Source organism: Podarcis bocagei (genome assembly GCF_964188305.1).
Source record: "Podarcis bocagei genome assembly, chromosome: 9".
Taxonomy (NCBI): domain Eukaryota; kingdom Metazoa; phylum Chordata; class Lepidosauria; order Squamata; family Lacertidae; genus Podarcis; species Podarcis bocagei.
The window spans coordinates 44,599,485-44,626,404 of record NC_138134.1 but is presented as its reverse complement, the minus strand read 5'-3'; the positions used below and the strand labels follow the sequence as shown (position 1 = coordinate 44,626,404).

At 41.2% G+C, this 26,920-nt stretch overlaps 1 protein-coding gene across 1 annotated transcript; it reads right to left on the bottom strand.

Annotated features, from left to right (window-relative positions):
* Nucleotides 1–158: 158 nt before the first annotated feature.
* On the bottom strand, nt 159–26,761 carry SETD7 (SET domain containing 7, histone lysine methyltransferase). The gene is made up of 9 exons (XM_081209220.1): nt 26,394–26,761; nt 19,614–19,743; nt 17,932–18,133; nt 16,197–16,386; nt 15,299–15,380; nt 14,470–14,587; nt 13,471–13,628; nt 5,758–12,322; nt 159–5,581 (listed from the first exon to the last, which is right to left on the bottom strand). The coding sequence occupies exons 1-8, from the start codon at nt 26,431–26,433 to the stop codon at nt 12,142–12,144; spliced, it is 1,101 nt and encodes a 366-aa protein (XP_081065346.1). The 5' UTR covers nt 26,434–26,761; the 3' UTR covers nt 159–5,581; nt 5,758–12,141.
* Between the last annotated feature and the right edge of the window lie 159 nt (nt 26,762–26,920).

Sequence of the window (26,920 nt, the reverse complement as noted above, 5' to 3'; positions counted from 1 at the left end):
CAGCTGCTTGAACCATACCAAATCTGCCTTATTTGCAACTAAGTGACTTCACATCAATGGCAATGTTTGTTCTGGTGCATTGAATAAGGATGCTAGTTCAGTATTTAAATATTAAAGACCACTTTTAAAGGAGAAAAGATGGTTCAGAGGCAAATAGCTTCATTCATGTAATGCTTTATTTTCATAACGCAGTTTAAAGCAAGTACATTTTTTGCACCAGAAACATTATCCCTACTTCCTTGTACATGCATTCATTATATTCATAAAAAACCTCATTCATAACACAGAAAGTGCAACTTTCATTCATGTAAACTTTTCTTTACAGTTATCCATAGTTTTAGAAATCATTTGTAAAATCTATGGATGTCAATAAGGCTCATCGTTCTAGTAACTTATTTTATGTCATCAAGTACTCAGTACGGCATACATGTTAAAATAGTACGGAATTGCCTGTCAATTGTATGCAGGTCTCTTACCACACCAGGCCACACAGAAACATCTGGATCCATAGTTTCAAATAAACCAGGAGCGTTTCTTTTTGCAAGAAGCTTAAAGTGAGTAGCAGCTATTTTGAAAACAACATTTAGTTATAATACAATACAAAAATTTCACACATCATACAGGAATATAGAGAGAATAATTTTTGAAACACATTTCATAAAGCAAAACAGATCCTAATTGAAAACTGTGAGAAGGCAGTCCTCTTTTGCAGGACTGTAGAAATTAATGTTCTATTGCAGGTGTGGATCCATCTTGAAAATGCATATTTCAATATGACAGCTAGGCCAAAATGGCAGCTCTCTCATTTCTGTATATAAATATCTATATATCATATATAGGAATTTCTGTAGCTGAGGTCAATATATTAGTATGGAAACGTTAAATGCACAACAATAAACAGAAGTGGATCTACATATTGTACTGTAATGAGTACTATTTCAATATAAACAAGCTACACACTAGCAGAGTTTATATGCACCACTAAGCTGTAATTTGTTTAGCTTAATTGTACTTTGTACCTCTAAACACACCCCAGTCAATAAACCTGAATATGAAATCATGGTTTAGCAAATCTCATCTTGTGCTGACTGATTTTACATGACATCAAAACCCACTATCCTGGTTTAATTATGGTTTGTTTTGGCACATCACCCCACACACTTGCCTTGCCACAAAAGCACAAGGCAAGGTCAGCACCAGCAGACAACTTCTCATCAGCAAGACACAGTCTGATCTGTTGAACAAACCATGGTTAAAATAGACAATGGCTTAACATTATGCGCAAGAACAACCTAAGTTGCTGTTGGCTTCAGTTTACTAAAATGGAAATTTAAAAATTGACAGAGGACAGAGTAATCCAAACCCCCAATCTGTCCTTGCACCTAGCCCTGCCCCACCAGCCTCTACCAGTGGGGGACATTTGCCATAGACAGTAAGGAGTGCTCTGGTGTGCCTGTCCAAGTGGTTGGCAGGCAGTAACTACCTTGAGTGTTATTGCTGCTGACAGTAGACAGAACTCCCCCAAATGGGATGTCTCTGGCAGGGCTGGGCCAGCATAGGATCTGCTGGCTCTGGTGTGGACCCTGCTGCCTTCATATGATGGTGACAGGCCCAGTCCAGGTATCTTCAGCGCAACAACATGGGAGCAAAAGGGCATTTCTCTCTCTCCTCCCTCCCCACCATATCTTTTGTTTCAGTCAGTTCAAGTGCTGTTAAAGGCGGCATTGGCTGCACTGCTGTATCAAGCCCTGTCATTGCTGACTAGCGGGGCAGGATCGCACCCTAAATCATTTAAAGCTGTAACTGGTTGGCAGGTGGGTGTGGTTTTTGAAAATGGCCTCACAGGACAAACCTGGCCTGTTGGCATGAACTTTCCTACCCCTGCTGTAAAAGAACTAGGCAAGCAAAGGCACTGAAGCACTTAAAATTTCAATTCTAGTTACGACATACTGTACAGAAATACGGCAGGTGCTCTTTTAATATATACATTAAAGAGTTCAAGAATTCTGCATTCTGAAATGTTCGCCAGGTGTTAGGCTTGTGTTTACCAAGAGAGAAAACAGTATCAAATTCAGTCATTTCCTTTGCAGTTTTCATATTTCAGTCTGGATTGCTTGCAATAGGTTTCCATTGTGTGTTTTTTTCCCTGGCAAGCACAGTTCAACAGCTTGAGACATGAGTCTAGTTTCTAAAAATTGTGACTTCAGCCCAATAATAGGTTCCAAAAATCACCCCTATTCACTAGCAGAGGGAACACGCAGACTGCAGCTATGTCCTTGCCTCCAAATAAGGCCAACTCAGTAGCAGGTCAGCATGCAGCAATTAAAACATCTTCCCAAATGGAAGAATTTGGGAGTAAATATCTGGATAAATAGTGCTGCCTCATCCACAAAATGACTTGCAGATTATAAAACAAACTGTACTGCAAACTGAAACTAAAGTTATGTGAATGCCTTATCAATGTCCATACTTTTTCCATAAGAATTTTCTTTCTACTGACAACTGTAACACCAATCACATCTTACGAGTGCATGGAATCTTCTTAGAGCATCACACGTATCCCTTCTGATGACTTCAATAATAGTGTGTTACAGCTATAGGACAGCTGCATTGGCATTCACTGTACATATTGCAAAATGTTGAAACCATATGCTACTAATGTCCCTCAGCTAAAGAACTGTTGCTGCTGAATTTGCCTGCTCCTTCATCACCTATGCAAGTTGCTCCACAAGCGAAGACTGTGCATTCTTGCTACCTGAACACCATCGTCCACAGTAGTTATTACCTGAACATGTACAACGCAATCTACATTCCAAGGAGCTGAAATAACTCCTCTTTGTGGAAGTCCTCAAATTCTGCAAGTTCTTTGGCACTACAAACTGGAAGGACCAACATGCTAAACTATTGTGGATTTTTTTAGGCGAGTGTGGCGTTGATTCTCATGAGAGTTTGTCAAAATTGAATGCTGCTTATTAACTTCCTTTTGTGTCCAAGTTCCTTTAACTTGTTCCTTCCAGCTTACTGTTTTACTTCAATGCATATTTGTGCTCCAGACTTCTTTGAAAAATTTTCCCCACTCTACCATGATTTTTGCAAGTTTTGCCAATAAATGTCTCAAGATGGCACATCAGCATTTTCAAATTCTGAGCTATAATATAACCCATATTATAAGATGTATTATTAGCATTATTTGTAAGGAAGCACAAACTGCCATCATTTGGATCCTGACATAGGATATACAATCATAATATATGGGAATCTACTACTGAAGAGTTAGCAAAAATATCTAAATCACCCCATAACTTTGACATTAAAAACTCACTTTTATGGGAAGAATGAACATACATTTTAACAACAACAAGAATCTATAGTCTGGTGTCTGCACAGCATTTGAATACCCATAAAACACTGGGAAACTGTCACAAAACTGTCATTCAACATTTAGCCCTATGGCAGCTAACATTGCTAATATTCCAGAGAAATCTCCTGTTCATATACAGGAAGTACAAAGTCGAAAATCCCTTTAAAACTAAGTTCTGAAACTTACATACTTATGTTTCCTGCAGAAAGATTGCATTGAATTTGTACAGAAAAATCTCAAATTCCAAGCCATATGACTGACTTCCAGCAAGACATATCTCAAGAGAACAAACTAAAATCATGTAATACCACCAAGGAAATATACAGTGGCCCATTACAAGCTTCCCCAAATGTTTTCCACTATAATGGCTGTGCTGGCTGAGGCAGATTAATTTTTTTAACAAAATTTATACACCACTTACCCAAATAAAATTTCTAAGCGATTTATGAAGAGCAATTAAAAAGTAACTATTAGAAAGAAACATTAGAAAGAAATTGAAATTAATGGAAGTTTTATTCCAAAACAACTAAAAGGCACCAAGCTGAGAAGGCTGGCTTATTAAAATGAGCAATTACCTTTTTAATAGTCATAATCATACAAATTACAAACACTGGAAAAGTTAAAGATTTTATCTAAGTTACTGTGTATAATAGTGATTATCCCTACCCACATATTCTATACTTGATCCCAGTTTTCCAAATAGCTTCCAAAAGAAATGGGAATCATTTTAGGGTTCTCATAATTATTCAGTAATGACTTTTCATTGGTTCCTGTCTCTGAGGCATAGTAAATCCTCACCTTCTTACTCCTAATGTGGTCTATCTAAGTATTCATCACACTTGAGTCCCCAGATATTTTGGTCTACAGCTTCCACATCACTGACCATTGGCTAAGTTGCCTGGGTATGATGGGAGCTGTTGCCCAATAGCATCCAAGGACTTACAGTTGAAGAACTCTGGTCTGTATAAGTTGTTCCTTATGACAATTTCCAGAATAAACTAATTTGGCGTCTTTTGCATTATTTTCCTTGGAGGATTATGCAATCAACAAGTATATTAAACACCAGTAATAAAATATGTTAAAACTGCTCACAAATGAACCTCATGAACCTCAAAATCAAAAGCCAATATGCCTTCTCATACGCAATACTAAAACTTTTGGATCAAAACTGAAGAAAAGACTAGGAGGTTTGCAAGTCTGCCATCTTAGAATCCATGCATTTTCCAAAATGGCTGCATACCTGAAGCCGGCTGTAACACTATCTACAATCCTGCAGAAGTTGACCTTTTCATTTGCCTTCTCTTTGCCTTCTGGCACCCCAACAAATATTGTTTCACTTACTGTTGACAATGGATGTTAAATAATAAGAAGCAGAGTTTATAAGAGTCAGGGGTGTCCATATACTTTATTAACATTTGATGATAAAAATGCAAAAGCTTTATTATCACCTTGATGCCTCCTTTATCGTAAAATAAATTCTGCTTAAATTTAAATGTATTTTAAAATGTTCCATCGGCTTATTTAAACTTCTACACTGTGCTTTTTAAAAAATAAAGTTACTAGTGTAAGTCTTCACTGCCATAAAAATAATGTGCATACAGCTATGATATATATACTTGTACAGTTAAAAAACAACACAAAAAAACAAAAAAACAAACCCAACTTCCTGCACATGATTTTATGGCTTGGATATTTCATTGCTTTTAAACTGATAATATCACAGCCCACCCACACCTCTGCATAGCAGTTTTTAAAATTACTGTATGCTCATTTTGGTTTTTGATTAAAAATTATAATGCTGCAGAAATTCTAATGTTCAAAATCTTTAATTTATGCAAGCATGCTCTTCAGATAGTAAGTTAGCTTTTCCAAACAACAGTACTATTGCTTTTAACATAGCTAGGGCCAATTTACCATGGATATAAAGATTAAAATATTATTGCACAATTCTACCTTCCTTGTGATAATGACACCCAGTTTTCAATGCTCTACTGCAAGTGGCTTGAGCACATTTTAGTTTTTGGGAGGAGGGGGAGAAAGTTTGCAAAGAAGCATGTAATACTATAATCAGTAAAAGGGGAAAACCTAGTTATTAACCCATTACCAAAGACTGATTTCACCAGATCAGTGACAGGCAATGAAGAATGCACAGACTAATTTTAGCTTGCCTGGGTATTTCCATTAAAGACTACTTTCCCATCTTATTCAGAATAATCAACACTTTGTACAGTTGCCCAGTGGCGTAGCGTGGGTTGTCAGCACCCGGGGCAAGGCAAGTAATTTGCACCACCTAACCCGTGGATTTGCGCCCCCAACCCGTGGATTTGCGCCCCCTAACCCTAACCCCCAGATATTGTGCCCGGTGCGGCCGGCCCCCCCTGCACCCCCCACGCTACGCCACTGCAGTTGCCATATGGTACTAGCTTGGGACCAGGTGACCAGTGAGGAAGTTGGCAAAACATGGACTTTGTACCTAGCTATACGTACAATAAAAATATAAGAATGTTGTCGCACTGCAGTTTGATTAGTTACAGCCAGGGGCCACTGCAAACCACAGCACGATAGCCATTGCAGCTGCATCAGAGGGTGAGAGGGAGGGAAGCAGAGGTGGAAGCAGGCCAACCAGCAGGTGGGCTAGCAGGTGGCAAGGCTAGGGGGGCAGCAAACAGGCTTCTTTTTCATGCTTCCCACCGCAGACTGGAAGAAGCGAAGGGGACAAAGAAGTGCCTTTCTTTCCTCCCCACTGCCGGCCAAGGGAGGGAGGTTGTTGAGGGAAGTGAGTGAGTGAGTGGTCCAGGTGAGTTGGGGAGTTTTGGAGAGTTGTGATTTAGGGAAGGTCTAGGGGGAAGCTGTGGGTGGCTTTGGTGAGAAGCATAGGAGCCAACTCAGTTATTTACTGCACACTGCCATTCAAATGGTGTGCGTGCACCATGTCATGTGATTGATTACGTGGGGCAGAAGAAGAGGAGTTTGGATTTGATATCCCGCTTTATCACTACCGGAAGGAGTCTCAAAGCGGCTAACATTCTCCTTTCCCTTCCTCCCCCACAACAAACACTCTGTGAGGTGAGTGGGGCTGAGAGACTTCAAAGAACTAGCCCAAGGTCACCCAGCAGCTGCATGTGGAGGAGCGGAGACGCGAACCCAGTTCCCCAGATTACGAGCCTACCGCTCTTAACCACTACACCACACTGGCAGGGCTTATGTGGGCCTCCCAATATTTTATTCAAGTTGACACCCCTGGCGAGGGGGTTTGATGGGGATGTAGGTGGGTTTGGTGAACAAAGCAAACTTGGCTGCAGTCCCTAGCTGTCTACGTAAGAACGTAAACAGAGAGTTGCTGGATCAGACCAAAGGTCTGATCCAACATCCAACATCCTGTTCTCATAGTAGCCAATCAGATGCCTTTGAGATCACATACATGGGAGGAAGCACGTTGCCTCTGACAGGACAGGCAGAACACAGCCATTGTGACTAGCAGCCATTGATAGCCTTATCCTTCATGAATTTGTCTAATCCCCTTTTAATGCCACCTCTACATCTTGTGCGAGGCAATTCCATAGTTTAACTATATGCTCTGTGAAGAAGTCCTGTCTGTATTGAATCTTCAAAGTTCCAGCTTCATTGGATGGCCCCTGGTTCTAGGATTGCAAGAAAGAAAAACTCCCTATCCACTTTCTCTAAACCATGCATAATCTAATACACCTCTGCTTTGCTCGTCCCCGTTATTGGCCTGTTCTCTAAACTAAAAAAAGCCCCAAAGGGTGTAATCTTTCCTCAGAAGGGAGGTTCCCTTTTTTGAAACCTCTTCCACCTCTACAGTGTTCCTTTTGAGGCAACACAGCCAGAAATGTACACAGTATTTCAAGTGTTCACACCATAAATATGCAGAACAGCATTATGATATTAGTAGTTTTATTTTAAATCCTTTCTCTTATTATCCCTACCAGGGAACTCACTTTTCCCCCACAGCGCTGTCCACTGGATCACTACTGTTACTGAGCTATCTGCTTTGACCCCAAAGTCTTGTTCCTGGTTAGTTCACTGCCAGTTCAGAATGCTTCTAAACTAGATTAAGTTCAGAAACCTCTGTGTCAGGAGACAAAAGCAGAAGATAACTATGGTTATTGGGAAGCAAAGATGATGTTTCCATCTTGTACGTTAATAATATGTTTGGAACAGACAACAGCAGCCGTTAAAAAATTGATTATTGGTGCTTGCTAAAGGACTTTTTATGGGTATAACAAAATATTCTGTACTCTAAGATCCTAAAATAGACACACACACTATTCCATTAGGAGCAGTAGGAACTATCTAGGCAAAATCTTCTGAATGCAGTAGATGGTGTGCATAGAAATTTCTTGGTAGAAGTCACAGGAGATACCAAGTCACAGTCTGTAAAGCAAAGGGTAGAGTTCACTCAAGTGCTCTCTTCCCCCAATCAATATGTGAAAAATAAAAAACCCCTACAGCAGCTGCTACCCTCAAGCACACACAAGGACATACATTATCAAGTGACTGTGAGAAAAATGACCATGTTTAACTTCGTTCATGTGAAGCATCACAACATTTAGATTAATTCTATGCCCACTCACTTTGAACTGACTTTCCTCAACATGCAGGTAGCTCCCTGTACATATTACACACACAATTTCTGATCACTTGCAGAAGAAAAGTCTGCAGCAAGAAGAAGATGACTGTGTTCTATATTGAAACCCAGTAAATTGCCTTGGACTTGGTTTTCCAAACCTAGTTCTAGCATATTTTCTCAGTTTCGCTTCTGTAGGCTAACTTCCCACCCCCTAATTCATAAGGTTGATAGAATACGATGCACTTACAAGACAATAGCTGATATTTCTCTCCCTCTCTTTTAAAAAAGTGAAGAACATGATTCATTGCAGGGGTCTAACAGATGCCCCTCCCAATCCACAACCCTGGACGTTCAGTGCTACCTTTTTGCAATTTGGTGCATTCGCAAAAACAGTCCACCCAGAAACAAACACACACGCACACACTTTGCTGGGTACATTTTTCTCCTGTGCAGCAGCAGCAGCCTCACCATTGTGATTCGCAAAGGCACAAGGCAGGATTCTTTGAGGGCAGGAGGTCTGAAAAAATGATAAACTAGCCATCTCCCCCCTGCTCCTTGCTCCATTTACTGCAAAACACAAACAATGAAGATAAAAATGGCTGCTACCATTTTCTTCAACAGTTATTGTAAGTACAAGTCAGTGCAAGAATCTATTTTTTGTGATTGAATATTGACAAATACCATCAAACTTTACACCTCCAACAAACACAACTATAGTCAAGTTTGGCCACTGTTAAGAGAACACAATGCTGGATGAGACAGCAAAGCAATTCTTATTAGAAAGTCACCACAACTACAGGAAGACCAGCAAAACAAACAACTTCAGTGTGTCCTGTTTTGGAAAAGTATTGTGCCGATTCCAATACAACAGAGTGAGAATCCAAGCCACATGAAGCACCAGAGAGTAAACACTTGTCTTGCTCTTCAGATTTAAAAAGGCAAGCATTAATTCAAATAATTATTTTTGTCCTTTCTTTTGTCCTTTCTCTAAGTGCTACTATTGCCAATATTGTCAAACCATGTGTTTTGTGGGGTGGGTTTTCTCTAGAAGTAACATTAATAAATTCGTCATTTTTCTGAATGCAAAGTCAGACTGCGCACAAACCACAGAAAGGGCAAGACCTCTCTGAATAGGATTCTCATATGTATGCATCAATGTATGACTAAGCCTTGTATTTAGACAAAAGGTTAAAGCTAGCGGAGAAGGAAGCTCAACAACAGTTGTCAAGTATCCAAAAGGCTGCCATAAAGCAGAAAAATAACAATTTCACACAAAAATATGTAGGGTTCAACTTGCCGCAGAGCAGTTTCAGCTTGACTTATCAGCCAATATTTCCTATTTCTCAAAACAGGCAATGGAGCTGGCAAGACAGCTGCAGAATTTACTTCCCTTTATGGGTTTTTTAATGCAATGATGAGTATTAGTCAAATGTGGTTTATATCTACAGAGTTACATTGCTTCAACAAGTATCAGCAGTTACAGGTACTGTAACTCTTTTCACAACTTTGTTGCTGCTTTTTAAAATGAAACGTGAACCAAATGGAGCTTTCCAGAATTATCCCCATGCCTCACCTTAAGAGACCATGCAGATTCTTTAGCAGAGCTTTCAACAAACGGGTAACCTCAGAAGTTGTTGGACCACAACTCCCTTCAGCCCCAGCCAGTTTGGCTAATGGTCAGAAATGATGGGAGTTGCAATCAAAACCATCTGAAGAGCACAGGGCTGGGGAAGGCGGTTCTAGTTCAATATTCACATCTCCTAGAAAGGAACTCTTCTCTTTACCAGTAAGAAAGTGCTCAGCTTAAGTGTTAGCACTTCGCATGAACAGCAAACTGCTTCTGAAGAAGAATTAAAATAAAAATCACAAGCAATATCAAAAATCATGAAGTGAAAATGAGGAAAGATTATTAGCCGGAACACATCCCTATCTTAATAGACCACAGAGTGCATTGTAGTCATGCAGAGTTCAGCAGCACATAACAGAAAACATTTCTTCACTACTAGAATAGTAAATCAGTAGGAATATCCAGTAGGAATCTTTCTAGCATTTCTGCATCTTAACAGACAGCATATGCACTGTGCTCCTAAGCATGTTTATTCAGAAGCAAGTGAGCTCAATGGGGCTCTCTCAAAGGAGTATTTCAAAAGAAACTCCATGCAGGCAAACTCAGGAAGGATATTACAAGTAGACCACGCCTCCCTCCTCTCAGATGGAGTAATTTCACTGAAACAATACCCAAATAGTGCTCTATCAACTTGAATAGTATTTCTCTACTAACAGCAATTGGTGTTGTGCTTAAGTGCTTGTGCATTTGCAAAACAGACTTTTCCGCTTCTGTTTGCACCAATTTGTAGAAGCAGCATTATAACATTTCAGCCTTTTTTCAGTTCACTTCTATAAGTGAGGATCAGTTCAGCCTTAAAAAGCCTAGCTGAGTCAATCAAACCTCATCTGTTTTAGCTATTTGCTATAATTGAGGGAGCTAAAAAATACATTCTATAGAGTAAAAAGTTGGGAGTGCCACCAAAGCTTCCATTCACTGCTCTTTTGCTATGAAATCACATAAACTGCCTTTGATTTACTCATTTAGAAAACAAATCTAAAAAACAGTCAAACTTAGTAAATTGCCCAAAACATTTTGGAGGAAACCATCTTGTTTAGTTTGGTAAGGAAAAAACTTACTAGACCCTCTGAGAAAGGTTTCTACCAATGTGCAATTTACTATTTTATTTTATACATTTCATTGCAATTTTGAGGCTTGCCTTTTCTTCTCTTGTATTTGGTGCTTCCCGTTCTTTTTCCCTCTCTCTATAAGTGGATGTTCAGTGTGCAGGTAACAAACATACACAAGGAAATTTTCCCATAGGAGAAACTAAAAGTGTAATCCAATGTATGTCTACTCAAAAGTAAGCTGCACTGAGTACAACAAGGCTTACTCCCAGATAAATAGTCACAAGACTGCAACCTGAGAGCCATTTCCCCCCATAGGAGTATGTGCACATTTTTCTAGTACAAGCATTTTTAAGCAAGTAATCCATTAACACCGCAGATACTGATAAATCTGTTTTAAAAGGTAAGTGTATTGCAGCTGACCTGCAGAGCCTTGAAAGCTCTTTTCTTTCATTATAATATTGTTTCACTGATCACAGTTAAATGCTAGTTAAGAATTATAAAATGTATTTATTTTCTAATTTCCAAAAAGCTATTTGACATGACATGTTCTACAGCAGAAATTGGGGTTTTTGCTATTAACTTTTAAATTGCTCATTTTCTTCCAGTTGTTTGTTTACGTATGTATCAAAATAAATCTACCCTGATGGATTCCCACCTAACCATTTAGAGACAGGAAAGGGGGTGAAAAAGAAAAGGAAAAAAGTTTAGCAAGCAAAAAAACCTCATGCTACAACCTTGATTCACTTATTTTCATGCTGATTATAATCATCAGCATATCTTTATAAATTACTCTTTCACATTTCAACTTTATATTTAAAAAAGTCATCTAGAAATTACCCAGGTGTGAACATCATAATTAAAATCATACTAGCTCTGGTTTTCATAGGCACATTTCTTAAAACAGTTTGTCAGCAGAGCCATAAAAACCTACATTGCTGTTTAAACCTCTGTGCAGTCTCCTAAAAGTGTTTGTCTTTTAGCGAAATGACAGTGTTAAGAGAGAGGGAATCTACAAAGGACAGCCTTCTGTGCACCAAAGATAGAAATTGTTCTAAAGCAATATTCTCAAAGGTTTTTTGAGAGCAAAAATTATGCTCCTTCTCTAGAATATTAAAAACAGCACAGTTCTATTACCATCACAAAATGGCATGTGTACAAAATGCAGCTGCACAATAACTACTAGGTATTTTTTTTGGGGGGGGAGGGAGGACTCCAAACACCCTATTCCCCCCCTTCCTAGAATTTGGCAACTTTGCATATGATACAGAATGGCTGCCAAATAATCACACTGCTTTGTATGGCATACTGAATAGTTCTTTTACAACACTAGCTAAGTTTTTAAAAATTGCTTGAACTCAAAGGTTAAAACTTGTTATTAGGGAAAATAAACCCTCTCTGGCACGGAGTGAAGGGTTGCAGGACAGCCATAGACAAACCCCGGCTGTCCTGGTTTTCAGTATCAGTATCAAGGGTAGTGCATAGATCCATTGTGAGGAGGGAAACTGTACGTTTGTCACTTCTTCTGAGTAGCCTGGAAGGCTTTCAGTTCCATCTGATACCAGCCTGGAGCTTCCGGCCCATTTTGTCCAATGGGATTGTGGTCGTATCCATAAGCCACTGTTAATTCTTCATCCTTCTCAACAGCCCTAATAGTGCGGATACATTTAATCAACCCAAAACGAGGATGAACAAACCTAGAAAGGAAGGAAGCATACACAGTCAGAAAAAGGAAACTCAGCAAGCCCAAACGATGTATTCGTTTTCTTGAAAGCTTTACATATATCCTGTGTGTTTTTTAGATATAGGTGACGCAGCACTACCAGAAAACACTATAGGAGTGTCACTGACCACTTTTTTTTCTGCAGCAAAATATTCATATCGTAAAACCTTTATTGGCATCACATACAACATCCAAAACAAATCAATACAGATTGCCACTTCCCCAGTGGCACAAAACATTTGCTAAAAGAAAGGAGGCAGAGCAGTCTATCGTCACATCTCTTGGTCTCCAGGGAGATCAGACGTCTGCAGTGTATTTCGACGACAAAAAACCAAATAGAGATATTTAGCCAGCAGCAAAATATTGTTAAATAGCAACAGCAAACGTTTTGGAAAAGGTTACAGTTAAGCAGTCCATCCACTGTAGATAACACAGGAGAGTGGGTGGGACTAAGAACAGAGTGCAGCAGAAACAGCTCTCTTGACTCACAGTAGGGCCACTGCTGAACGCAGAGGCAAAACTATGAAGATACACCTCAGCATCTTCTTCAACGAAAGATCCTGCCACCCACCTCCCAGCAAAATATTTGTGGCTGGTGCAGGATTTTATACTTACAGTAGATACGGGGTGTCTAACTTTTTCTGGACAGAGGGCTGTATTCACCTATTATCAACCCTCGGGAGTCACATGTTAATATGGGCATGAACAAAGCACACAACTGGGCATAGTTAATGAGTCTGCCTTCCAAAAGGGTCTCCCACCAGCAATCCTACACCATTTAAAATTTATTTTCATTCATTAAATTCGGTTAAAAACCATTTAATTTAAAAAAATGACAAATTTGGTAGGTTTTTTAGGAGGAGGCCCCCCAAAAATCTTCAGGAGTAGCCTGACCATGGGTGGTCAGGGCTAGCCACCCCTGACTCAGACCATGATGGATAAGTGCCATTTTCCAGGAATGCTTCCCTTGCTTTCAACTGTATTTTTCATCAGTTTTTCCCACCCACTTGATTTAGTGCTGTAGTTGCCGTGATCCTTTGATATCATCTGCTATCGCATTGGCAGATACAGTTCTGACACCTGAAAAGCAGCACCTTCATCAGGCATAAGTTTAGTACTTACGAGTCATAGACACTATTTGGTGTGAAGGAATGATTTGCCTTGTGCCCCAATGAGGCACAGTATTTGGCTGCGTGGTTGTAGGGTTCCGGTACATCTATGACTGTTTCATCATCAAGGGATATTGTGTTACCATTCAGAGCCCAGTCCCTGCCATCCACCTAAAACAGACATTGTTGCAGTGTCAACTTTGTGTTTTTGTCAGCCTGAAGATACAATGCAGATTTTTCTTGTGTTACATGCTTTAAAGGAGAGAGGCCAGTGGTATTCAATCAGGCTTGCAAGTACAGTCATACCTCAGGTTAAAGACGCTTCGGGTTAAATCTTTTCAGGTTGCGTCCCGCAGCGACCCAGAAGTACCAGAAAGGGTTACTTCTGGGTTTCGCCGCTTGCGCAGAAGCGCAAAATGACTTCACGCGCATGCGCAGAGGCTGTGAATTGCGACCCGCGCGTGCGCAGACGCGGGTTGTGTTCCTTTCAGGTTGCGAATGGGCCTCTGGAACGGATCCCGTTCACAATCAGAGGTACCACTGTACTCTATTAGGAAACAAATTTAAGAGAAGGAAAACATGCCACTCCAATAGTCCTGACCATAGTAAGTTGCCTTAACTTCTTGCCCTTTCTGCTTCATTACCTCTACACAATAAAAATCAGTTTTACAGCAGACTTGTGGCACACTTACTGAAATCTCTAATCGAGTGAACAAAACCATCCTTAATTTTCAAAGGCTTGCTGGACTGATATTAAAGAAACTGAGAAGCAAGATACACTTTTAACAAGACAATTCTCTGTAGAGAACCTTTGGGTGTTCAAATACTTGTGAGATCCCATAATGACTACAGGATCCTTGACCATGCATTATATGAAATCAACACACTTTTTTTACCCAGTCCTGGTGAATACTGAAGCATTTTTGAAATAATAGGGTGAACAAGCAACAAAAATGTTTCCAAAAAGGTAGTGTTTCAGAAGTAGCAATGAAAAGTTCTCACTTCACTTTACCTCCTGGTGTGTAATTCGTACGCCATTGTAAAAGGACATAACTGTGCCAGCCTCAGCAGATACTTTAGTAAATAACCCTTCTCCTGCGCTGGAAATGAGAGATGCATCTACATATACCCTGATGAAAGGAAAGAGTAAAAAGAAAGTACAGTGTCATTATTACTACTCTGTAATACACTAATATTTTTAGAAAACTATTTTATTAGTTTGTGTAAATTTGAGATCATTAATTTTGGGCCATGGGAAGAAATACTAGCACAGGTGTCAAATGTGACAAAGCCTCTGTGTTTAGAAAAAAGGGAAAGTGTATCAATACTTTGCCCAACAAAATGCAGAGTCCCATCAAGTTTCTGTCCCTGCCAAATCCTGATTATGTAAATTGAAGATCATCTTCTGAACAGCCAAATAAAAGTATTGCAATGTTTTTTTGGGCAAGGAGTGGGTGGAGAAACAGTTATTTGTAGCCACTGAGAGATATATTAAACAAAGAAATACTTTAGTACAGTACCACAGTTTTTCACTACTGTACTTAAAAATTCATTTAAAAATCACTTTTAGAAGAAATATAAAAGTTTCCTCCTAATAGTTACAGATTTTTCATACCAATTCATGTTTTTAGGAAAACATTTCAATTCAATTAAGCTCATGCAAGATAACCATCAAATTAATGAGCTAATATGATGTCATTTGCACACAAGTAGTTCTGTTTGCAATTCAAAGGAATAAAGTGTTGCTGAATGCTGTCTTAAAATGCAAAGCAGAACAACTAAATTGTTTCTTTGCAAATATTTAAGAAAGGGAGCGAAACGATACACATAAATTATTCTACCTCTCCGATTCATAAGGATCAGGAAGAAGTGCATTTGTAGAAATGCAAGATGAAGTAGATTTATCAAAACTGTATACTGGACCTAAAAACAAAGCAAAACAAAACAAAAAAAGTACACAAATTAATGGACAATCAAGATGAAGATGCAGGTCTCTCTCTTATTAAAGTGTTAGGCATTCAACACACCATAAGGAAATTAAGTTTTTAAAACAAGACAGCAAAAATATTGTATTTAGGTCTGTCTACTATATAATAAAACAGTGCTCTGCATACATTTTTTTCACCATTTTCATTTCTCCTCAAAACTGCAAGCAGTATTCAGTCACCTTTGTAACAAATATGAGTTGAGGTTTATACATGCTAGAAATAATGTTTCCCAACAGTGCTTTAACATTATATTTCCCCCCTGAATATGTAAAACCAAGTTAAAAATGCATGCACCCCACATCAACTATGTGTGGTCAGTGCATATTATCACCAACACTTTTCCTCAACAAAATCAAAAGCAGCAGCAATTGATATAGAACCGGGACCCAATTTCATTACCTTTTACCAAAAGAAGTGGAAAGAAAAATGTGCCTCAACTGATATATGGTATTTATACTTTGCATACCAGGTCCAAATTCAAAATGTAAAGTGAAGCGACCCTAAACTACCATTCCTTATATTTCTTCTGGCTCGGAGTGTACAACCTGCTCCAATCCATTTTGTCAACACACCATGGCAGCTCTAATTTTAGTAATTCTGTCTTGCAGAGTGGAGGGCATTGGCACAGGAACAAAATTGGAGCAATGTGAAAATAGAAAAACTGAAAGCATTGTTTGCTCAAAGTTATCTCCAAAAAGGTGTGTGGAAGCCATGCTACGCAACACCATTTTGCACATCAAGGAGAACTTACTGCCTGGCAGCACTTCAAATTGTGGCTTCCCCTCTTCTACGGATACAAGAGTTGCCAGCTTTGCTTCCAACATTTCACCATCTATGAAGTGTCCATAATAGGCCATCTTCCCATCAGGGTACACATAGGCTATCTTCTCGCCAGTCATCTCTCCCTCTTCATTAACTTCTCCAACCAGATGTCCACCATCCTGAATGAGAAGCACAATATTGGTACAATAAATGCTGCACCTTTTTAAGAGGGAAATGTTTGTGTGTGCACACACGTTTTTGAAACTTTTCAATAGCAACACAGATATTGCACTGCATCCAACTAACTTTTTCTCAGAGAAGACCCATTGAAATTAATGGACCTAAGTTAATCATGTCAATGAGTCTACTCCAGGTATAATTTAGATGGATGCCACCCAAAAGTAACAACTGTGCTAATTGAAAAACGTTTATAATATTTTTGTTTCATAGGTACCAGCTGCAGCTTAGGTTATTTAAACCTCACTTCCTGCTGCCTCTGATCTTTTGCTACCCTGTACAGATCTCAGTGACTTGTGTTTATTCCTGCAATCCAGTTCTGCTATAACAAAGCCCTGTGTAAATCCAGGGTATTTCTACAAAAAAAGGGGGGGTGGGGACTCTTCCAAACAAATTGCAGCCAAATTAACCATAAACCAAGTAAAATAACTGAACAGTATTCTTTAGCGCTTCAATCCATAAACAGATAGATGGATAAATAAATAACTTGCAGAGGAATTTTTTTTGGAGGGGTTTTGTGAACCAAAGATAAAAATCGTAAGAGCCTTGTTAGAGATCCATTACAGCTTCATCTCCAAGATTGTGACAGCCATTATGGGCCTATTCACTATTTTATTGAGAAGCATAGAACAGACACTTCTCTGAACAGGTTCTTTGCATCTCTAGTCATGCCTAGTAAGTTATATATATATATTTAACTTCCCAAGATTATCCAGTTAAATGCTGATATTTATAAACACACTTTTTACACAGAAGTCACCTTGACCTCCCTCCTTTGGGGGGGGGGCTGGGGAGGACAACAAAAATATAGATGTTTAAAAGCACACTGAATCCTTTTTTCTAGCTTCCAAGTTCAGAACATTTTGTTACAGCGGACTGATGTCTAAAGCATGTGCATAGTTACTATTCAGTATTTATTTAGGCAAAGTGTCACTAGCTTGAGTGGCCTGAATAGAGCTATTCATTTGTGAAAGCCAGAGGCAACCCTGCTATAATGGTTCTAAATTAAAGACAGTAGAGAACTATGTTCAGCAAAGTATTTATGAAGAAAAGCACCTCTCTTAGAATGAAAAGTAAAACCCACAAAGCCCCCCCCCAGGTTTGACAAATCTTTAAAAAGATGCACATGGCTGAGAAAGGCACATGGTGCGTTTTACTCTCATGTACACACTTTGCACACAGCAGCAACTTGTGGAAGGCAAATGTACCCTATCATGCATAATCTGCATCCAAATTATGAGAAGCCACAACCACCACAAGTGTGAAAAGGATTGCTAGGATTCTGGCAGGCTGTCAAATCACAACCCTTTGCTCTCCTTTGCAGGTGGCAGTTACACAGCCCAGCTGCCTCTCTCAGCAACGCAACAGGATTTGTCTTCCCCATGTGTAAGATATCACTTCATCCCCTACTTTGCTGCCACACCTCCCCATTTAGGTTTATAACTCATTTCCCACCTTGCATATTTGAAAAAGTCCAACGTACTTACAGGGTAGTATATCCAACAAATCCCACATCGAATATTATCTTTGTATTGCCCTTTGAATATCAGTCGCCCATCAGCATCATATTCCTGGGCTGGCCCATTTAGTTCTCCATCTACGTAAGTGCCATGAAGAGCTCCTCCATCTTCATATGTATACACACCCTGGCCTTGCAGAGCATCATCCACATAATAGCCTTCTAATGTGCTGGTAACGAGAACAGGGTAGGGCACAGGGATCAATAGTATCTAGTTTATTATACGAAATGTTCTCAAAGTAAAAATGTCTCATTACCTTAAGGACACTCTCCCCACAATGCAGAACTGCTTGGGCTTCAACATCAGCCTCAGCCACTTTGCTCTCTGTACCATCATCTCAGGTAAGTGAGCAAGAGGACCTTCTTGGTAGTGGCCCAGTAACTCTAGCATTCTGACTTGCGGAGATCTGTCAGGCTCCCTCTCTGGTTCATTTTCATCACAAGTTGGAAACATTTCTTTTCTGGGCAGCCTTTAACATCTCAGGTTTTACTATCACTGGCTTTCTATACTTGTAGATCATTGCTCTTAATCTGTTTATGGAAGTGTTTAAAATGTGTGTTGCTTTTTAATTTGGTTTTTAAACCAAATTACTGGAGGCTAAACCCCTGCTTGCTCTGCTTACCAACCCACCTGCCATTCCCTCCACATTAACACTTTAGCACTTCCCCTTCCCACCCCATGCAACTACCGGTATTAAGCTTGATTTTCCCCCTCCCCAACCCCATTTTCTGATACCACTTCTCTCTTCTATAATGCAATCACACTTTGTCTCCCTTTTTTCACCTTCACCCCCATGCCTTTGCCTCCTCCTCTTGTGCAACCTCCCTTGCACACAACCCCCCCCCCGATAACCTCATATTATACATCTCCCATACACTGTATTGCTAAGCACCCTTTTTACCTTCTGCCCAATTATGAAGACACTATCCCCTGCTATCTTCAGACTCTTTCATGCCAGTTTTCATATTCAACCCCATTCCGATGCCACCTGCTTCCTCCTTTCTTGCACCCCAATTTTCACCATCACTTCCTTTCTACCTCCACCGCCTCCTTACTTTTCTGAACTGTCCCTGGCACACGGATTAAACCCATTTCCAGACTTCATCCTCTCTCCTGTTCTGCAGTCTCCCTTGTGTGCACACCCCATGCTATTACTGTATGTTTAAGGTGACTAGAACCTTAAGATCAAGCCTGTCAGTTATCTTGCTCAGTTAGAGAAGGTTACATCCGTTGATGGATGCTGTACATATAATTACTATACTGGACATGGAGCTTTGTGTTGAAGACAACACATGGTACCAGGAGTGAAATACATTGTGGGAAGGTAGTATGGAATGTTTCAGGGCTCTAATGAGGCAGCTGAGGAATGGAATAGGGAGAAGTTTAAAACAGCTTTTTTCCCTCCCTTTCAGTGTCTCTCCCTTCTTGCTCTACTCAAACAGCATTAGCAGAGTGAACTCCAAGGGTAAGGTGTGGGAGGAGATTTATTAACTTTGTCTTATTTTCACAACCATAGTCTAGAAACCCCCCCCCACAAAGTTATAAAAATATTTGAAGTATTAAGCAAGCAAGCAAGCAAGCAAGCAAGCAAGCAAACAAACAAACAAACAAACAAACAAACAAAAAGCCATACCCAAAAGAATGCCTACCTTCCATCAAAGAAGAAGAACTTTCCACGGCCATTCTTCTCTCCATGCACAAAGTTTCCCTCAAATCTGTCTGTGGAGGAGTATGTGACCGTACAGAACCCGTGCGGCATCCCATCATCATCGAGTGCACCTAATAAAAATTGAAAAGAGGCCAGTGAGACCAAGACAATGATACTGCAAGAGTTCATGCCAGTGGCGTAGCGTGGGTTGTCAGCACCCGGGGCAAGGCAAGTAATTTGTGCCCCCTAACCCGTGGATTTGCGCCCCCTAACCCTAACCCCCAGATGTTGCGCCCGGTACGGCCGGCCCCCCTGCACCCCCCACGCTATGCCACTGGTTCATGCAGATGTACCTTCATGTGGATTGGACGTGGGGTTTTCTGCTTTAGCACAAGCTCCGACTCCTAACACAGACTCTGTTCCTCTACTGCTGCACAATCCTGGCTCAGACATCAGCATGGATTACTGCCCTTAGCCTCCATGCTTTGGCCAAACTACTCACTTTTAAGAAACCTTGTTTTCAGATAGCCAGCATATTGATTAACTTAATTGTTTCTTTGTCCTTCCCCTTCTGAACTTAAAACACTATTCTGGATGTGGGGACTGAAGAACAGTTGTGCAATTGCCCTAAGAACTAGCCAGCATAGCTGGGAAGCTTCAAGAACCTATTCACACACCGACACACCAAGTACAGTGGAACAGAACCATGCCAAATTCACAAAACAAAATACATGAAGAATGTACATATACAGAAACATAATGCAGTATAAAAATAAATAAAATCAGAGGGCTACAAAGCAGTATAATGTAAAATTCCAAACACCATAATGCATATACAACCATTTGTCCAAGTTCACTTACCATCCATTTCACACAAAATTCACTTCCTCAAACATTACCACGTATACAAAAACCACTCATACCCAACAATATCACAACTCACATACAAAGGGTCACTGCCAAGCATATATATAAAATACACTCCTAATGTCTGAAGCACTCATGAACTCATGCCCCACTCCCATGGGACTATCTAATTGTCTTCTCCCATCTCTCACCTGAGAAGGGTCCAGATCTATACTAGAGCAGGTTTTCACCCTGAAGGGTATAGAACTACTTCCATCCACTCACTCCCAATTGCAGAATCATAACACATGTCTTCTGTTTTGATTTTATATTTGTTGTATCATTGAAAACAAACAAACAAATATTTAAAGAATAACATGTGTGGTACTGCACAACCTCAACACCTGATAAAGAACCATCAGCACTGGTAGCATCACCCTCACACTAAAGGTGCCCCTAAACGTCACCATCACCTCATAGAACCATAGAATTCTAGAGTTGGAAGGGACCCTGAGGATCATCTAGTTCAACCCTCTGCAATGCAACTGTCCCATATGGGGATCAAACCTGCAATCTTGGCATTATCAGCACCATGCTCTAACCCACTGAGCTAAGCCACTAGTCCCCAAATTGTTGCAGCCAACCAGATGCTAGGCTCTCTCCCTCTGCACCAGCAACTTGGCCTGGTTATATGTGATGAGTCAACTCCCATCATTATTTAGCGTCAGCTATAACTCAAAGTCATGCCTGACATAGTTTCCTTGACTACAGGAAATTCCATAGCCTGTATGGGCCATGCCATCAGTCTGCAGCAGAAGGAAGGGATGTAGGGCTACTCTGTCGCCCTGGTGAGGGGCCAAATCCATCACATCTCCCTTCTCTCATCTGGCAACATGAAGCTGCAGCAGGAGACTCCATCAGTTCTGCTTAGAGACCAGCTGTCATCCTTTGCACTAGCAAATACACTACAGTGAGGAGAACTACAGCTAGTTTTGCTAAGGAGCTGCTGCAGCGTTTATCAGTTGTCCTTCCTCAGTGCACAGCTTGGTCATACAAAACCAGAAACCCCAACCCCAACCTGCAGCATCATAAAACTTGGGATATGTGTGAGGAATGTGTTTTGATCCACATGTATCCTATATGCTTCTCATACTTGAGACAACTGTTTGCTCAGGAAATGGTTAATGTTCTTGAGGAGAAGAAAGAAGAGCCAATCAAGCTTTGAGCAATTTTTACATGCGTTCAAATATCTGTCTTCACAGTTTGTGACAGACAGCAAAAGCACAGGCTGTTTTAGAAGACTCTTATGGGGACTCCAGTACTGGTACTTGGCTGATCTATAGGAATGGGTCGCACAAGCCATCCAAGAAAGCATAAATTGTGTAACTGTCAGTCCTCAGGCAAAGCTCACTTGTAACTTTATATCAGTCTGCAGTGGCTGAACCGAACTTGACATTTGTTCCACACAGTCTTGTTCAGACCACTGAATTATTTTTCCATTTTGCTTTTTAGAAGGCTTGGAGCCAGCCTCTTAGGCTGTCTACACATTATCATTTACTCTGGAACCACTGTGATCTCACCACTGGTGTCTGAACCCATGTGCAGATGGCCACAATCTGTCTCCATACTATAGTTTATTGCTGTATGCTTTATTAATGTTGCAGCTAAGCTGGTGTGTACATCTGAGAAGGAAGATTGCACAGCAAAAGTGGCCATGGCATGGGAGCAAGAAGGGAGAGAGATTGAGAGGGAGGAAAGGAGTGATTCAAAACTTTTAAGTTAATGGGTATATAGCCTTAGTTAAGGAGCAAATTCGAAACCTTGATCAAATTTTGCTTAAAGCCTCTGGAACTCAAGATCATAACAGATACAAGATAGTAACAAGCTGGGTGGATGAGAACAAAGGGGCCTGCAGGCAATCAAATGACACTTCCATGTCAAGGTGTAGAGACTGACGCAAGCTGCGCTGATAAAGTAGGGATGAGTGAGCCCAAACAGCCATGACTGTCATTCTGCTGTTTTAATCTCATCTCTGCAAATAATGATACTCACTGTTGAAGTACACACACACCAGAATGTATTTCCTACCCGAGAAGGAAATAACTGAATTCTGTGTTTGCAGCAAGAGGAAAGTGTGGTGAATTGAACATTCAGAAACAACATTATTTTTCTTATTACAGCCAATGAAAGTCAGTTAATTATGTTTGTTCTCAAAACACACACACGCGCACACACTCCTAAAGTCTTCTGCAGTAGCAGAAGGAGCAGAGTGGTTAGGACACACTTTGTCATTAATTACACTAGTGTAACGTCCTAAAACCTGTTGCACACCAGCACTACTGCAGTGCTATACCACCACCATAGGCAGATATACTGCTGTTCATGTTTAAGGCTGGGGCTCTACAATAGCTCAAAATGGTTTTGAATCATTAGCAATTAAGAAGCTCACTTACACACATAAATACATATATAAATTCTCACAAATGGAAGCTTCCCTTTCCCAGCTTAAAACTGCAGCTGCAAAAAGAGAGAGTTTTGAGAGGTGAAATGATGGGGTAGGGTGGGTGGAATGGCAATCTTTAAGAGCTGGATAGGGTCACAGAAAAACAAAATTCACTCTGATATGGGCAACTTAGGGCCACTTGGTTTCTGAACTAAAAAGACACAACTGATTTTAAGAGTCTTGGTGATGTGACAAAGGCATCATTTCCCATGACTTGCATAATTATTTTATTTTGGCCCATTATTTAGATTTTTAAAAAATGAACAGAGATTGCATAAGTGTATATTATACCACTTTTTGGGTGGTGGGGGAATCCAGCTTGAATAAGCCAACACTGCATTGGCTTGCAGACATAGATATTGTGTGTTTGGGGTAGGGGGGTGCACAGGCATGCACACATTTGAAATAATTTATTCTTCTGCCCCACCTGTTGGCTTCTCACCAGGACACTTTCAATACACCCAACTGCCCATCAACCTTTCCACATTTCCAACTCTGCTGTCACTTCTGCAGTTTTGTGGCACTTCTGAATCAAACCCTGTTGACTAATAAAGCTCTCCTGGCAAGAATAGGAGACAAGGGGGAGCTGCCAGGGTCCAAACCAAATGAAAATGTTAAGGATTCCCAATTTAGTCAATGATCCCAAGGTTCAGATCTACACTATAGAAAGAATGCTCAAAACATATATATATTATGACATATTTTATATGTAAGTTGTTGAAGCAAGCACCTGACAAGCTACATATTATTATAATACTTGAAATTACAAAATTCCTGTTAGGGAGAAATCATTAAAAAGCCAACTAAAATGTCATCATACTAATAAAAGTATTGTGCTAATAGGGCTTTAGGGATTTTTATAATGGGCCAACATGGTTACCTTTACTTTCTGTATTCATGTGTAAGTGCTTGAAACACACATAATTAAATATTTACAAAAGACAACATCTTTCCACAGCTCCAATCACTATGTTTTTAGATCACCAGCACTCAATACAGTGTCCCACAATTTCTATCCTAAAGTTTGCCACAAGGATCTGGAGTGGAAATATAATTTCAAATTGGTAAATATTATAAATCAAAATTGAGTTTCAGCTTCAGTACTGCTCATTTTGTTTTCTGGCCCCTATTTCTTCTACCAAATCCCTCCTATAGGGAGAACCTCTGCCTTAGCTTGCACAGATGACTGTAACCCCAGTACAATTGTTCAAGCAGCTCTGTTCTGCTTTTATTCGTTAGAGAACAATAGAGCTCATTTTCACAGCGTTTATTTTTTTCATACGAAAAAAAAATGCTTCAAAATACAGCTGCAGTCCCACCCACAAACCGTGCACAGGCAACCCCCACATAGGTTTCAATGGAATTTACACATAACTAGGGGCAGAATTCAATAATGAATTGAGTTACTCCTTGGAATTTAAGTGATCATTTAAATGTAGTCAACATAGGAATTAAGTCAGCGGCAGCCAAGCATACTTCACGCTGGACTAAAGAGGAAATCTCTGGCTGCCAACACCATTATAATTTCCAAATTTAATAGTGCCAGGTTTACAACATAGCTGCTCATTTGCACGCCAAGAGTCAAGCAGCCTATACAATACACTGCATTAATTCTACATGCAGCACTAGAACTACTTGGATCCTTTCAGGACCAAAATCTATGGACACAACACAATACTATTTCCAGGAGTAGTGTTCAAAGACAAATATCCAGAGTTGAAAAACTATGCCACTGTCCAGAAAGATTAAAGGGAAAAACCCCCAAACATCTATCTACCCTTTCTAACAATTTCTAAGTGATACACATTTTAATATTTTCCATAGATGTGGAACAATAATATTACTGAATGGCCAAAAAGCAGGAAATTAAGAAACCAGGGCACTAAAGCCTGTCAAGCCTTGCCATTTTAGCCATGCATCTTTTCACATTTCATAAAGCCCCAGATCAATAAATCAAGCAATGATAGCATCATGAAAAGGCTCAACTTTCATTAAGCCTTTGTGGTTGCTGAAAACATTTTTGACAATGCAAATTGTAATTACATTGCTTGAATGCATTATAGGTGGGCCTGACTTTGAAAGACGGTTTCAGCTGGTGCAGAAAATGCTGCTAGATTATTAATAGGAACCAAACATATATAACATTGGTTCTGGCATGACTGTACTGGCTTCTGGGCTGAATTCAAGGCTCAGGACCTTGCAGAACACCTCTACCCATATGAGTCTGTCTGGAGGCCTTCCTGCAAGTGTCCCCTTGCAGGAGTACAGAAACTGTTAGAGGGTCTTCTCAGTAGTGACTCCCCTATTTATGCAATGCTCTCCCTAGGAAGGCCCACTTGGAACTAAGATGATCATATTATCAGAGACAGGCAAAAACCATTATTTACTCCCAGGCATTTTATTGTTGATGTTTTCTCATCTCCTGCAGGGGTGCGGTTGTTTTTCACCCAGTTTGTTGTTTTTAATATTATAATGGTACAAGTGGCTGAATATCTTAACTTTTTAGATACTTATGTGTCTTTAGAGCAGGCTTGGATTTTATTGCATGTACTTTTCTGTATCCTTTTGTTGCACGGATGCAAGTGGCCTTAAGACCCTTGTGGTGAAACACAATGAATGAATGATTTAATTATTATCCTTAGAACAGAGAAAGATTGCGCAACCATTCACATATTTTCAACACTCGGTCAAATTGTGGAAAGACCCCCACTGGCCCCTCAATCACACATTTACCTAGGAGTGGGGAACCTGTAGCCTTCCAAATGTTGTCGAACTACAACTCCCATCATTCCTGCGGGCTGCTGCTTAGGGGAGCTGGTGTCCCACAACATCTGGAAGACCACAGGTCTCCTCCCCATCTTAGAATAAAGAGTCCCAGTGATTCTAATAAAACTTGGTAACAACATGTAGATCTGACATGCTCTCTCTCCGCACCTATCACGCATCTCCTGGAGGAAGAGGACGAACACAAGCCCTTGCAGACCGGGATGGGGCAGCTATTTCTGGCTGAGCTTATTTGGGAGGGCAGCTCGCTCCGCGCTTCTTCGCGCGATTGGCTTCCCTCTGAGCTGCAGTCGAGGCCGAGCCACGCGCCTCCGGCCAACTTCCAAGCTCGGGGCTCACGGCAGGCTGCCTCGCGCTGCCTCTCCTCCCGAGGTCTCCCCGCTCCCTCGTGTCCCACGAAGGAGAACAGGAACCAGCCCGCCAAACCACCGCAACAAAAGCGGGAGAAAGAAGGCGGCAAGAAAGGCACCATATTTGCCCCCACGAAAGGCGGCGGCGGCGGAAAGGGCTCCTCGGAACAGTCACGACGCGGAGATGCGCGAAGCCCCGGCGCAAAAAGGCGCCTCGGAGACCCCCGTCCCTGCTCTCCCTCGCCGCCGCCCCAAGACGCTGTGCCCGCCTCCCCTCAGGTCTAAGGGACGCAGTTACCCTCGACGGTCTCTTCCAACGTCTCCTCGTCACTGTCCATGGCTCAGCGCCGAGAGACAACTTCCTTGGCTCGGCTGGCCCTGCTCGGGAGCGCGCCCGCCGCGCTCTCGTCTGCGTCCCGGCGCTCAGCCGGAGAGGGCGGCTGGCTGCCGCTGTGTCCCCCCGAGAGCCCACCAAGGCGAGCGAGGGGCCGCCACCGCGCAGCGCGCCCTAGCAAGCCCCGAGTGCCTGCGTCGCCGCCCGCTTGCTCGTCTCCCCACGCTCGGCGCTCGGCGCTTTGTTATAGAGCAGCTGATCCGCTGACATCACCCTGGGCTGGGGCTGCTCCCTGACTGACAGCTCCCCGCGCAGCCCCAAAAGCAGGGCCCGCCGCCGCCGGCGCAGCAGCAGGGGGAACGGGCGAGGCGGGCGCACGACGCAGCCGGCCCTCCGCGGCAGCGCGCGCAACCAAACGCTCGCGGAGCACGAGGGTCGAGCCTCGTCGGCGCCGCCGCTGCTTAGAGTCTCCCTGGTATCCACGCGCGGGA